The sequence below is a fragment of the Cydia splendana genome, chromosome 7, assembly GCF_910591565.1.
Source record: "Cydia splendana chromosome 7, ilCydSple1.2, whole genome shotgun sequence".
In the NCBI taxonomy this organism is placed as follows: domain Eukaryota; kingdom Metazoa; phylum Arthropoda; class Insecta; order Lepidoptera; family Tortricidae; genus Cydia; species Cydia splendana.
In genome coordinates, this window is record NC_085966.1 from 1,971,301 (window position 1) to 1,987,124 (window position 15,824).

The window sequence follows — 15,824 nt, forward strand, 5'->3', positions numbered from 1 at the left end:
TGTACCTAGTAATAATAGTTAAATGTGCTTGGGCCATACATGTTTATCTGTCAAATAGTTCTATTTTTAAGCAATCAAAGATTTTTGTGGTGTATTGCCATTTTAACTTGTAACCACTCTCGTGACTGCCGCTATAAGTAAGCACATGAGGCGGGGAGCTAACTGATGTTATTCAAATATCGTTCTGATGTCAGTAGCACGTTCCAATTGGCCTATAGGTAGATTAAATCAACAGTCAACGTATATGTTCATGGACACAAAACTTTTAATTGGGTATTTCTATTTTTAGTTATTTATTGACGACAGTTTTTTTTATAAATAAGTCTGCAGGCGTACGTACCTATTAAGGGACCCACAGATTACCAGTTCGCCGGACGATATTGGCCTGTCAGTTAAACGGAAAAGGTGACAGTTCCGAACAACTGACAAACTGATATCGTCCGCCGAACTGGTAATCTGTGGACCCCTTTATGGACGGATTTATCTTCGTGATAAAATACCCGTCCCTTTTTAACACCGCGTGGTTGAAAGTGACGGACACCGTTTTATCACGCTGTCACGTACCTAGACAACGACCATAATATTCGTACAGTACAGAGTACTATTCGCTAACGATGCAAAATAAACGTCCCTTGGACGTTTATTTTAAAATAATTTAAACAAAGTTTAAATATTGAAAAAAATTACACGTTAGGTATCTCTGGAGGTAAAATACACCAGTTTTCCGTAACAAACATCATTTAATTATTTATAGGCTTTTAAATATAAAGGATGAGGTAATTAATTACGTATCATATCCTTTATATTCAAATGATCCTGTTATTACAGGACATTCTTGTCAGTTTAGTACAGATTTGAGCACCGACGGGTCAAAATAATCCCGCATGGCCCTTTGTACTGATTGTGTAGAAAAATCGAAAAGTATACAACATTTCGAGTTCGTATAATTGTATAATCAATAATCATCATAAATTAGATCAGTTTACGAAATAGTTTTGGGCCAATTTTATTTAAAAGATATTTTGCCTTAATTTAACGATACTTATAGCATAATGTTTTGTGAATTTTAAGTACTTTACCTACCTTCATACTTCATATTTTTAGTCCTCCCTTTCTTTTCAATTTTCTCTGTATTTTAAGGATGAGTAGAACGATCCGTGTCGGGGTCAAGGCTTCGTTTTCTATGAAGGGTGATCGGTGATGACGTGATGCTTTCTATAGAAAACTGGAGTGATGGACCCGGACCATTATTTTACAAAATTTTGTTGTTTTAGATCCAAGTGTGGCCTTTTTCCTATTTGTTTTTTAAACTTTGCACGTTTTAAGTAAATAATAACCAGTACATTTGATTAGAAAAGTGATGTAAAATGTGGTTAAGGAGTTTTTTCTTGGTGTTGGTGTTTGGCATAGTCAACGGTGTCAAGATAAAGCTTTGCAATTCTAAATTGGAACCGTGAGTACACTAAGAGTTTTTTTTTTGTATACTGTTTAAAATACATAAATTCAATGATTTAATCATACCACAACTTTTCTGTTTACAAAAAATATTTTTTTTTTACTTCTTGTTTGTTTAGGTTTTCGATAAGTTTTATTTCAGATTTTTGTTAAATTCATTTGATGTTTTTTGTTGAATAAAATATGTGAACCTGAAATAAATAATTTGTAGCAATTTACATTAGGTATTTACTTTATTTCCTTGTGTACAAAAATATCATGTAAATATCTGTCAAATAATTTATACAAGTTTAGTTTTCAATGGTAAAATATGTTCCAGAGGGACGCCAGTATGCTGCGAAGGGTACATTAGGACAGGTTCCAAGGATGAGTAAGTTATCCAATAAATCACTATTTGACAGACAAACATGTTTTATCAAAGCCAAAAACTTTATAAGTACTAGTATTACTTTTTAAGTCAGTGTATTACGTCATAGAGTTTCAAGGAAACATTGCGGAACGGAAAACATTTTCATCGTGTACCTTTTTTTTTGTTCACCTAATTTAGTGTCCTTATTTGTTCATGTTTATCCATGCCCAATGTCATGAATATTTTTATACTTATTCTATTCTGTTCTATTCACACTAACGCTAATTATAGTTTCAGTATGAACTGCGCCCCCATATGTGTTCAACCTTGCGGTAATGGGACTTGCATAGAGCCAGATATATGCAAGTGTGACACAGGATATACATTTGACAACAAAAGTAACCCAATGTGCGTTCCAAATTGTAAAACTCAATGTGGCAAAGGTACTTGCGTAGCTCCGGACGAATGCAATTGTACAAAAGGTTACATATTTGACAAATACCATAACCCAATGTGTGTACCACATTGTGATCCTAAGTGTGGATATGGGACTTGCATTGCGCCAAACGAATGCAAGTGTAATACAGGATATACATTTGTTAACAAAAATAAGCCAATGTGCGTTCCGCATTGTAAAACTGAATGTGGAAATGGGACTTGCATAGCACCAGATGTCTGCAAGTGTGATGTTGGATATGTATTTGACAGCATTCATAGCCAAATGTGTGTACCAAAATGTAATAATGAATGTGGTTATGGAACTTGCATAGCACCAAATGTATGCAAATGTAATACAGGATATACATTTGACAATAAAAGTAACCCCATGTGCGTTCCAAATTGCAAAACTGAATGCGGTAATGGGACTTGCATAAAGCCAGATATATGCAAGTGTGACACAGGATATACATTTGACAACAAAAGTAGCCCAATGTGCGTTCCAAATTGTAAAACTCAATGTGGCAAAGGTACTTGCGTAGCTCCGGACGAATGCAATTGTACAAAAGGTTACATATTTGACAAATACCACAACCCAATGTGTGTACCTTATTGTGATCCTAAGTGTGGATATGGGACTTGCATTGCGTCAAACGAATGCAAGTGTAATACAGGATATACATTTGTTAACAAAAATAAGCCAATGTGCGCTCCGCATTGTAAAACTGAATGTGGAAATGGGACTTGCATAGCACCAGATGTCTGCAAGTGTGATGTTGGATATGAATTTGACAGCATTAATAGCCAAATGTGTGTACCAAAATGTAATAATGAATGTGGTTATGGAACTTGCATAGCACCAAATGTATGCAAGTGTAATACAGGATATACATTTGACAACAAAAGTAACCCCATGTGCGTTCCAGATTGCAAAACTGAATGTGGAAATGGGACTTGCATAGCACCAGATGTCTGCAAGTGTGATGTTGGATATGAATTAGACAACATTCATAGCCCAATGTGTGTACCAAAATGTAATAATGCATGTGGTTATGGGGCTTGCATTGCGCCAAACGAATGCAAGTGTAATACAGGATTTGATAACAAAAGTAACCCAATGTGCGTTCCGCAATGTAAAACTGAATGTGGCAATGGAATTTGCATAGCACCAGATGTCTGCAAGTGTGATGATGGATATAAATTTGACGACATTTATACCTCAATGTGTGTACCAAATTGTAGAAATGACTGCGGAAAAGGAACTTGCATAGCACCTAATGAATGCAAGTGCAATACAGGATATATATTTGACAAAAAAAGTAACCCAATGTGCGTTCCTAATTGCAAAACTGAATGTGGTAATGGGACTTGCATAGCGCCTAATGAATGCGATTGTGCAAAAGGTTACAAATTTGATAAAAATCAAAACCCAATGTGCGTACCACAATGTGATATCGAATGTGGAAATGGGTACTGTATGGGTCCCAATCAATGTAAATGCCATACAGCATACAAATTAAATGAAGATAAAGATCCCATGTGCGTACCACAATGTACCAATGAATGTCGAAATGGGACTTGCGTTGCACCGAATGAATGCAAGTGTCACGTAGGATTTAAATTGGACGCAAAAAATATATGCGTACCCCAATGTGGTGTTGAATGTGGCCATGGGTTTTGCATAGCACCTAACCAATGTGAATGTTACGCAGGATATAAATATGAAAATAAAAGTAATCCAATGTGTGTACCTGAATGTTATTCTGATTGTGGAAACGGGACTTGCATAGCACCAAATGAATGCAAGTGCAATGCAGGATATGAATTTGATAACAAGAGTAACCCAATGTGTGTACCACAATGTCATAAAGGATGCGGAAAAGGGACTTGCATAGCTCCAAATAACTGCAAGTGTGAAAATAGTTACAAATTTGATAAACATCACAACCCAATGTGCGTAACTCAATGCGATATCGATTGTGGCAATGGCTCTTGCGTATCACCTAATCATTGTCAATGTGACACAGGTTATATAATTACCAAAAACAGTAACCCGATGTGTAAACCGATATGTCATAACGATTGCGGAAATGGCTCTTGTATAGCGCCAAATAAATGCCATTGTAATAAAGGTTACTTATTTGATAATGTTAAAAATACGTGTATACCTCAATGTGATATCATATGTGGAAACGGAAACTGTGTGGCGCCTAATGTATGTAAATGTTTTAAAGGGTATAAAGTTGACAAAGATAAAGGGTTAAATTGTGTTCCTGATTGTGGAAATTGTGAAGGACACTGTATTGCTCAAGGTAAATGTGAATGCGATCCACCTTTGATAGCTACACATGTTACTGCCGACGGTAAAGATTGTAGTGCTAATAGTGACGAATGTGAACGTATTATTTGTACAATTGATGCTACTATAACGAGTTCTAAGGAACCCATATCGTCTACACACGAAGATGTTTTTAATACGACGGAAATAAGAATAATTAGTAATAAAGAAAATTCTGTAAGTGGCAATGGATCCAAATATAACTATTATGACGTCAATGATTCGACAACTGCAAAAGTATCTGGTGCTCAGAAAGTTGTAGATGAAAATATGGAAAAACAGAAACAAGAAAGCAAAGATTGGTGAGTAATAAAGATAATATAGGGTTTAGCAAATATTAACCCCTTAAAATTTAAAATGCCTCCGTTTAATTTTGCCGCTTCCGTTATAGCACGTTTGTCAAATTGACAGACACGGAGTAAAGACGCTACTTAACTAATTTGTAAATAACGTTTTAAGAAATAAATCAATTTATTTTTATTACGTATTACAACTTAATTACCATTTTAATGTTTGCACTTTCTTCTCTAGCCGTTTACCTTACACTGTGTATTTTGATATGAATATTTTATTTCAGGATGCAATCAGGCTGGATATTTCTACCAGTTGGCATCGTTGGATCCCTAATTGTTGCTTCAATAAAAATACTACGAAAATTTACATAAAAGTGGATGCAGATGGACAATAATATTTACAAGGTGCCGTACTTTCTCTGACTTTACAAATAATTAATACTTTTTTACTGTTCTATTAAAATAGTGCGTTTGTTTTCGACCTCGCCTCGAGTCAAGTGTAAAAACTAAAAATATGGGCGCTTACAACTTACCCAAAAATATGTCCCATAGTTTTTAATTCGCTGGCAAAAGAGTCATGGGACATAATTTTGAGTATGAAATGATGTGTGCACCCATATTTTTACACTTGACTATACCATGACGCTCCGGGATTGTTGCGCCATTTAGGGTCCTAGCTAAATCAGTTGTTCAATACTTACGCTATAGAATTTCCACCTACACAATAATCTCCTCTCAGAGCATGGGCAGCCATAATATACCATTCTTTATATTAAAGGTTTTATGAAAGCAAACGGAAGATTTTATACGAATTAAAAAAGCACACATTACGCTATTCATCATAAATTTATAATTATAACACAATGATGATACTGTTGGTTCTCCTATGTATGCCAATTCGTGTATTTTGTTATTGAATTGCATTAAACTTAATATTAACTTTTTTTACAAACAGTTGTCAAGAGGATGAATGAACATATCCAGATGCAAGGCTACATATATTTCCCAATATGAGGAGCCCTATCTGTGTAAGTCGTGGAGTAATGATACCCGGTGTGATTATATAAAATATTTTTATTAATTAGTTGATGATCATAAAACTGTCTCCTTAAATTGTAATTAGAATTTAATATTTTTTATTAAATGTACAAATTATATAGTCAATTATATATGTAGTGTATAAAGTGTAAGTGTATAAAGAGTATAAAGTGATTCGTTGTGTGTCAATTTTGCTAAATGACAAATTATCCTTAAATAGTTTACACCAATTCTTACATTCTGCATATTTACTTACAATAGGTAGTTACACTCATATGATTAGGTACGAGAGCAAAATTCAAATCAGATCTAAATATTAAGCACCTATCCTTTTTAATTATATTTGTGACGATAACGTAAGACTTTTAAATAGAGGTATTCATTCATTAAACATCAAAACAAAAAAAATCGTCTTAAATATTCGAGATTGACTCAATATATGGCACCACCGTTAATGTAAAAACGTCAGTTCAAACCTACATTTATCATTAATCTAAATCAGGAATCTCAAATACAAGAACATCAGCAACATTGACTGGTTCAGCCGACCGTCTATAACGCTTCACGCACCCCGATCGCCCCTTGACACTGAAGTCCTTGTGGTAGCCCTCTGAGCAGACGCAATTGTTTGGCGACGCGCAGTAACCGTTGAGACAACCGCCGTGGCAATAGGGAACGCACCTGGAAACGAGGAGATTGTTGATACGAATCCGAAGGTTCGCTATGTAAGAGATGAAAATGAGAAATATAATGTGAATGCTAATACGAAAAATAAATTGATGAAGAGAAATTCTGTGGTCAAAAATATAAGGACACTTCTTTATATCTCTATATGTTTGATTTCAGAAGACATCATTAAAAGGATGAATGCAGAATTATCTGAAATAAGTTTGAAATTAGCAAATAAGATAAAGAATAGGATAAATGATGATAAAGCACTAATAATAGATTTTTTTTATTGAAAAATTACTTCAATATTTATTTGTTGAAACAATAATATTAAATTACATTAAAATATAGTAAACATCCAAAGGAAAATATGAATAGAAAAGACAGAAAACAGTATATAAAAAATAAAAATAAGTACCTGGTGCCAGTAGAATCAGCAGGGTCCAGATTGTATCCTGGTAAGCATTCACATCTATTCTGTCCAACACAGTTTCCATTGACACAGGGTTGTTCGCAATTTCCGAATGCGTTACTTGATATTTGCCCTTGGTTTTCACCATTAAGACCCTGTTGTCCAGGATAAGGATAATATCCTTGCTGATAATGACCTTGACCATTTTGACCTTGGCTATATTGTCCTTGGTTATATTGTCCTTGGCCATATTGTCCTTGACTGTATTGCCCTTGGCTGTGTTGCCCTTGTTCAAATTGTCCTTGGCGAAATTGTCCTTGGCTATATTGTCCCTGGTTGGTTTGCCCATGGTTAAATTGTCCCTGACTAGTTTGTTCCTGGCCGTATTGGCCTTGAGAATAGTGTCCTCCACCATAATGTCCTTGCGTTGCGTTCTGACCGTGTCCTGAAGTCTGATCTGATCCTTGTTGCAAGTTAAAGGTGGCATTCTCAAAAGGATTATACGGACGATTCTGGTAAAAGACCTGGCCATCTGTTCTCAGACCTGTTCCGTTGTTTCCTTGGTTGGTTTGGGGATTATTGGGATAGTTAGAAGGAAGTTGAGGATACAGATGCTGATGGCTTGGCTGCGGGTTCTGGGTTGGGTATCCCGTATTAGTCCCATTTGGTTGTGAAGGGTATGGTTGAGGGTACTGATTTGGCTGGCCTGGGTAATATTGGTTTTGCTGTCCTGGGTATTGATTCTGTTGACCAGGGTACGGTGCATATATGGGATTTGGTTGATGCTGACCAGTGTGGTTGGCGGAATCGGGATATTGTTGGTTATGCTGATTGTTTGAGTTTTGACCGGGGTAAGGGTACTGGTTCTGATTTTGTGGGTATTGACCATTATGATATTGAGTCGGGTTTTGGTATGGCGTTTGTGTTGGATTGAGGTATGGGTACTGTAGGTTGTTATGAGGATGTGTTGCGTTGACTCCAGGTCCTTTCGGTGCGCAAACGTTAGGTGCAACGCAATCTTTACCAAGTTCACAATTCCTGAAAGATAATTAATCGTAGATATAATCAAAATTCTGTTATAAATACTGACATAATTTACAAGATGTACGTAGAGGCACTTGTCATGAACCAAATAGCCTGGATAAGGTAGGTTTTGTCATTAAATAAGAAACCTTGTAAGGTGGTGGTACTGGTGCTGCAATAGAGGTGACAGCAGGGTGTCATATATTGGGCATTAGCATGTCGAGCACTAGTACCACCACCTTACATTAACAAAATATTCACTTACGGATTGCAAAGCGCTTTACAATCTCCCCTGTAAAGCAAATATCCTGGACGGCAGCGGCATTCTGTACCCGCACAGTAACCATTTACACAGCTACCACACGGCAAAGATTGCTGTGACCCAGGAACGGTCTGTTGTGACCCAGGAACTGTGTGCAGTGACCCAGGAACACCAGGTGCTCCAGGGTGCTGTGTCTGGGAATATGACGGGCCACCAGGCCTGCAAGAGCCGTCAGGAGTTGAGGAGTAGCCGGGCCTGCATTCGCATGTGTTTGGGGCTGTGCAGTTTCCTGGAAAGATGATTGTTTTGTGAGACTGTTCTTAAGTCATGAAGTCATGATGTTATGGAAGATCCTTAAGAGCTCCTCATAACAAATCATTACCAAACGAGATTTTTTTATCCTGACTCCTAATCAGTCTCTGCTACACAAAATTCAGCAGAATTCTTCATTTTGGAAAAAATTGAGAGAGATAGATATAATACTAGTGCTCTTTTTTGGCATACCTCTGTAAAAGATACAACTTAAGGAAAAACATTTGTTTAAAGATAGAGACAGACAACAGGCGGTCTTGAAACGGAAGGTGGTAATGAGCATTTTCTTCCAGACAACCTTTAGGTAGCTCAACAGAGAGTTAATGAAATGAGTAGGTGCTGCAAAAACCCCTTATTATTAAAGATGTGCGTGGTGGAACTATCCTCGGAGCAAAATCAGTACTGGCCTAGACCGCGACGTAATCGTGTGCTTGCGGCGGAAGTTACGGGAGAATAAATTAGTTACTGTTCCTAACTCATTTTTTAATTTAATTCTCTCCGCCTACTCGTAGCACTTGTTACGAGTATGTACCTTAGGATATCCTATGATTTACTTTTTTTTCGTGCATTATTGAGACATTCAACTTCAATCCCTTTATTTTGACTGCACAAATTGTTACCTGGAATCCAGCACAATTATTTCCTACTTATATTCTATGAAGCCATAATATGTAACTTACCAATTCCGCCACAGTTATCCCTGCAATGCGGCACGCAGAATCTTCCACTGACATCCAACTTGAATCCCTCCTTACACAGGCACTGTTGCCCATTGCAATGGCCATTCTGGCATCCAATAGGACAAGTCGCGACGCAGAACCCAGCAGTATTCCTCACGTGGTCAGGGAAGCACGTGCAGACTTCGGGGGCGGTGCAGAGAGCGTTGACGCATTCGACGGTGCAGACGGGGTCGCAGATGTGGTAGTTGTGGATGTTGCGGATGTATCCGTGGCAGCAGGTGCGGATGCGGCTCAGTTCTGGACGCGACTGGAAAATTAAGATTTTTATTTTTATTTCGGCCATTCCAAAAACAATAGTAACGTTTCTTTTAAATTTCAATTAATATGTCATTGCTTCTGAAAAAAGTGCAAGCCAGTTCTTATGTTACTAACAAAAATATACGATCCTCGTGATCCCAAGTAGCATAACATACACCTAAAACCCTATCCTATATCCCTATATCTTATTATATGCCTACTTATATCTTATTTCCAAGATAGTAATTAAGACGAAACAGGAGCTGAGTTTTAAATATTTTAGGTAAATATACCCGTCTCGCTAACGGAAGCGGCACCTAAAAGTAGTGCAATAAGGCCAAGGCGAAAAATCCTGCGTAAAAATCTCAAAAATCGAGGTTTCGTACTCCTCTGTTTCCTCCTCCAAAACTTAACCAATCGTAACCAAATTTGGAAATCTAAATGATTATGAAATTATCTGTGTCGGACCGTTTTGCTTTTTTGGCTAATTGATATCAGTTTTCAATGCCACGCCTCTCATTGCGGCATAGTCAATTAGGCCATTTTGGCCATTTTTGAAGGGCTCTAGCGCCTTAAAAAGCAAAAATATCAAAAAAAGCAAAACAGTCCGACACAGATATTAACAATATTAATCTGTGTTGAAAAAATCATTGCTCTAGCTTCAAAAACCACGGAGGAAAACGAGGAGTACGTTTGTATGGAGGAATGACCACTCCCGTTGGCTCTTAATTTAGACGGATACTTACGCCATTACCAGCCGGTATATGTTTTGGGTCCCGCACAAGTGTAGAGGTCCTGAAAAATTTATCAATTTATGTAAAATTTGTCATGTGTATATTATAATCTAATTTATTCATAATTTCGTTTCATTTGATTCTCACTAAATAAAAATACCAATATGATAGTAAAATTAATTTGCTCATTCATCGCTAAGTACTTATTCCCAGTTATTTTCCTATAATATTAAACCACGTTATTTTGGAGTGGATAGGTATATGACTTCCTGTCGAACACATCCGGTCGCCATATCGGGATATAATTCGTTGTCCAACAATTATTCTGTGGTTTAACGTGTGGAATTTTAATTAGGTATGAACTGTTCCATAATTGTTATGAATTACATCCTGGCACAAAATATGCTTACGTTATACTCTCCTCTTTTATTAATTCCTTATCTATTTTTATAACACAAACAAACACATGCCTGATGTTAAGCAGCCACCACAACCTATGAGCGTGAGCGCTTGCCACTTCAGTAATGTTAAGTATAAGCTTTTAAATATACTTTCTTGGGTGCACTGGAAATCTTAAGTACTCACTATTAAGAACATAATGCTACATACCTACAAGGTATCTTATCGTTTTACCCTTCACCATACCATATCGTGAGGTGACAACCAAAACTCACTAATTACTAAATAATAACTAAACAAAAATCAACCTTATTATGGTACTAATACGGTTCACTATGGCTATGAACTTGTGGTGGTAATTAATGAGTTTTGATTTTCACCTATATCTTATAGGGTAGGTAAATATAGGTACTCCCATATTTTATTTTAGATTTTTGTACCTAAATTCATATGCTTTTTTGGCCATATTACAAAAAAATTGACTCCTAATTTGTTTACATAATTACATTTTTTACAGGCATAGAAAGTTGCATTAAAAACGATTCGGTCGTTTGTAAGCCTGGTGATGGATTTCTAGCTAACATGATGAGGAATATTTTATGTGTATATTATTTTGTTATCTATTATTGTACTTACGGGACCTCTGTGTAGCAGACGCCGACCTCATGGTTGGTCTGGGTGGCCTGCACGTAGCCGTGCTGCGTGCGGTTAAAAAACCTGGAACGAAACATATACGTAAATAACTTAATTGATATCATTCAAAGTTAATTTATCTGCTTAGAATGTGGTACAAAAGTTGCTCGTTAATACGTAAGGACCAGACCACACATTATACCAGTAATTGACCCGATCACTACAACAATTTGCCTAACTCATCAATATACGTGTGCATGTACGGGGTCGGATAGACCCCGTACCGCAAAGAGCGTGTCAAAAAAGTATAAAACACAAATTTCATTGTCAAAACTAAAATTTCGGTGAAACATTTTGCTGTGTAATGACGTCATTGAGACATAGATAGACACGGGCCCCTCTAACTCAGTCAGATTGCTCACCTTCATAAAGTGTCGAACTATTTGGGTTTTGTATAGTAATATCTATAAGAGAATAATTTTCCCAAAGACTGGCCTTGTGGATAAGAACAATGAAACCGATTTTATTTGCATCCTTCAGATCAATTACCTCTGATACTAGATTGTTATGACTTGATGAATCACTACTTTAATCACGGACTGAGGTTTGGAGCTACCATAAAGGTGGGTGAGTGATTTTGGTATTTACGGTACAAAATACTGTAAGCCTATGTTACTATTTTCGTAGAAAAGATCTTAAATACTTAGGTAACTTGTTATCTTTGTATAAAAACATACACTTTTTACGACGACAATACATAATTATGTGGATTTTCTACGGTTCCCAAAAACAATTTTTCACAATAGGCCATGATGTGTTTGTACGTTTGCTGAATTTTAATATCTTGTTTTTAACTTATTCTAAGACATGGCTTTGTTTTATTATTAATAAGACAGATTTATCAAGGATGAGCAGTGAATACATAATGGTCGGTTACCAGATGCGGAATTTTGTTGACATCGTAGGGTGATATTCCATCTGTCCAATATGTTGGTCCAATGTCATTGCGTCTCACTCTCTCATTATGCTTTATGATTGATGAGTGACGTGGGACAAAATACACATTGGACAAAGAAATTGGACAAGTAGAATAGCACCCTTAGCCATTGTTTAGAAGCAATTTAGCGAATTGCGTAAACTTGTCAAAAATAAAGACATACTTCCTTTCGTTCTTGACTTCTAAGTTCATGTACCTAGTCATCTTTAGGGTTATTTATCAGATATAAAGATAAGATATGACAGTTACCTGTCAATATTCTGTCCTCCTCTGTAAACGTAGCTGCCACTTCCTCCCTTAACGTTCTTGATTTCTAAGTTCATGTACTGGGCGTCATCTTTGGGGTTATTCGCCAAGCTTACTGTGAGCAGAGCGCTCACCAATATAAAGGTGAACATGGTGATTTCTAAAATAAAACATTTTAGATAAAAGTGACTTAATCCTAATAGGATAACGAAGGATAGTTAGAAACTAAAAGGTAAATAGCTGAATTCGTTCATATGTATCTAAGAACCAGAACCTCTGAAAGAAAAAAAAACTACTTTCAATCATTTCTATAAAATATTCATATTCAGCTGGTTAACAGGATTTGAAAAAAATGGAAGCCGGTTTCTTGCGGAAATGGAGTGTTTAGTTTATAATATAATTCTATGCCACAGTCATGGTAAAAAAGTGGCAATCAAAAAATCTGTCAATTTGATGTACCCACTTAAGTACTTTTTTGTCTCCAAAATCATTTATCCGCAGTCATTACCTGTTTATTATAGTTTTCCCTTACTAACCATTTGGATAATTTTAAGATGTTTGCCAAAAATACTTTACTTTTTATGTTAATACCTAATTTCTTTTTTCCTCAAGTACCTACCTACATTTCATAGTCAAGGTAGGTCAAGGTAGAACACCAAAGACAGACAATCTACACCACTTACGTTAAGGAAAATTCTATTACGTCGCTAGCGTGAGTCATATGTGTATAAATATTTTTTACTAAAATACGTTTGTAAAAAAAAGATACTAACCTAATATTATATCGTTTATATCTCAGCCAGCCCGTCTCGGATCAATTCATTTATGAGAGCTAGTTGATATCATTTTAGTATCATAATTATTTATAAAAATAGACCTTTTCAAGCAGGACCAGAATAATAAAAAACCGGGCAAGTGCGAGTCGGACTCGCGCACGAAGGGTTCCGTACCATAATGCAAAAAAAAAAAAAACAAAAAAAAAGCAAAAAAAAACGGTCACCCATCCAAATACTGACCACTCCCGACGTTGTTTAACTTTGGTCAAAAATCACGTTTGTTGTATGGGAGCCCCATTTAAATCTTTATTTTATTCTGTTTTTAGTATTTGTTGTTATAGCGGCAACAGAAATACATCATCTGTGAAAATTTCAACTGTCTAGCTATCACGGTTCGTGAGATACAGCCTGGTGACAGACGGACGGACGGACGGACGGACGGACGGACTGACGGACGGACAGCGAAGTCTTAGTAATAGGGTCTCGTTTTACCCTTTGGGTACGGAACCCTAAAAAACTATTATATTTGACATAACCTAACATAATTATATTTTAAATATTAATATAAGGTTGAACTGTATGAACTGTTCATAAAACATTTTATTGTTCTTAAAATGTCCTAAACTAAAGAGTAGACAAAGATAAAATTTACCTATTTATATAGTACTAGACGGGCCCGCAGCTCCGCTCGCGTAAATGAAATAAAGAGTTTGTCTTATGTTTAGTTAAATGCCGATATTATTATGTATTGAACCCTGCCAGGGTTTATAACTGTGATAGGGACTTCTTATTTGTTTATATAGTATATGTAGAGTGTGGAATTATAATAGTTTTTGATTTAGTTTACTTATTTTACAAAACATATATTTAGGTTACCTACTAGTCTTTTGTTTATATTAACCGGATCTTTCGTCAAGTGTAGGTATATCACGTTATTATAAGTAGATTCTTATCTTATCACTTATCACCGAATAACTGCATGTTATCGATTATCCAGGATTGCCCTACTTACTATTATGTAATAATTTGTTTACAAGTTATTATGCATTGGAGTAGGTACCTACCTACAAATCTTATCTTGTTGATATAAATATTTTGTGTTATTGCAATTTATTTACTTGCAGAATATTTTAATGATCAGTAAATAATAACTGTAATGAAATCACTCATACTGTGGCAATTAAATTAACTTGTTATTATTCATTCTTTGACGGGATCTTTCGACCCCGTACCACACAGAACACAATGTTGCACTATGTTGGTTAGGGAAATATTGTAAACGAAATTCTAATAGAACTGGAATTTGTAATAATGTTTGTAATGTCTAAATAAACAAATATTAAGCTATTTACATAAAAAGTTTACTTCAAAAATATATATTCTATAAGTAATCCACCATTTAGATTTTCACGGGAGACGTGACGAAGCACAGACCAATTTTTCGGCATACGACCGAATAAAAATAATATAAAAGTAATTAAAACTGTTATTATATTAATCAAATTTATTTTTAATAACAGAATGGGGAAAGTGAAATGATAATATTTTATAATTATACTTTTGAATGCCTTGGCTTGAGTGATTAGATTAAGTACTTAACCAAAACAAAAAATAACACAACTCTTTTGGGACTTGGGAGGTAAATCGCCATCAACTGACTTGTATGTAGGTAATACATTTTATAAGCAAATATGATGAAAGATTTCTTATATCACTGAGTTAATTAATCTGAATTAGTTTATGTTGTCAAATATAGCAGTCATTGTAAGTACTAACTACAATTACTGCTATATTTGACGAGTTCTATTACCGATTTAATATTTACAAGCCATACGTGTTAAGAACTTCATGGATGAATACTTATCTTTAATAATTATTTCATTATTTTATTTATTCAATGTTTTTATTGTAGCTGGTATCTAAGTATTTTTTAAATACTGAATCATTTAAGGCTTTGTAAATAGAACTTTAAACTTTTGGACTCTAATAGTTTATCATTAATTATATTACTTTTACCTTAAACACTAAATCTCAATTGAATTTTACACACCATTTGCACTATGACACAAAAATTCAACAATCTTTACACATATTATTAAGAGAACCCAAAACTCCTAGCATATCCGTACTTGTTTTTATTGATATAATGACATCAACATACGATTATAAGTATGACATAATGCCTACCTTGGTAACTATACTTGTCTCGACGAAGTTTACTTGTACACTGTGCGGACTATTGGATTCTGCTCATCAGATAATAAAATGCGTGTTTTAGATCACTTTTGCGTGGTTCCGTATATAGGTATAATATATTATTATGTCATTAAAGTTGTTCAGTAATATTCAGTATGACCTGTAAAGGCACTGTGTAGAGTATGGCTGATGGTTAAAATTTCGCCTTACATTATATGTATTTCAGTTTATAATTTATATGTACAGCACCCATTCTTAACTTAGTACCTAATATTAT

General features: G+C 35.4%; 2 protein-coding genes across 2 annotated transcripts; one reads left to right on the plus strand and one right to left on the minus strand.

Moving 5' to 3' along the window:
* The first annotated feature begins 2,456 nt into the window (after positions 1-2,456).
* Positions 2,457-4,901, plus strand: LOC134792040 (fibrillin-1-like). The gene has a single exon (XM_063763162.1). The coding sequence runs from the start codon at positions 2,526-2,528 to the stop codon at positions 4,884-4,886; it is 2,361 nt and encodes a 786-aa protein (XP_063619232.1). The 5' UTR covers positions 2,457-2,525; the 3' UTR covers positions 4,887-4,901.
* A 1,030-nt stretch (positions 4,902-5,931) lies between these two features.
* LOC134791991 (filaggrin-2-like) lies at positions 5,932-15,584 on the minus strand. The gene is made up of 8 exons (XM_063763101.1): positions 15,539-15,584; positions 12,579-12,735; positions 11,336-11,416; positions 10,313-10,361; positions 9,270-9,576; positions 8,281-8,566; positions 6,999-8,030; positions 5,932-6,592 (listed from the first exon to the last, which is right to left on the minus strand). Exons 2-8 carry the CDS (start codon positions 12,725-12,727, stop codon positions 6,400-6,402), a joined length of 2,097 nt encoding a protein of 698 aa, XP_063619171.1. The 5' UTR covers positions 12,728-12,735; positions 15,539-15,584; the 3' UTR covers positions 5,932-6,399.
* Positions 15,585-15,824: the final 240 nt, after the last annotated feature.

Bases quoted from the DNA above. Each gene is read 5' to 3' on its own strand.
- LOC134791991 (XM_063763101.1), bottom strand. From the start codon at position 12,727: ATGTTCACCTTTATATTGGTGAGCGCTCTGCTCACAGTAAGCTTGGCG. The intron at 8,031-8,280 runs GTAAGTGAATAT...ATTATCTTTCAG, and splicing joins TGTAAAGCGCTTTGCAATCC to GAATTGTGAACTTGGTAAAG. The intron at 6,593-6,998 runs GTACTTATTTTT...CCTCGTTTCCAG, and splicing joins GCTGATTCTACTGGCACCAG to GTGCGTTCCCTATTGCCACG.
- LOC134792040 (XM_063763162.1), top strand. From the start codon at position 2,526: ATGTGTGTACCAAAATGTAATAATGAATGTGGTTATGGAACTTGCATA.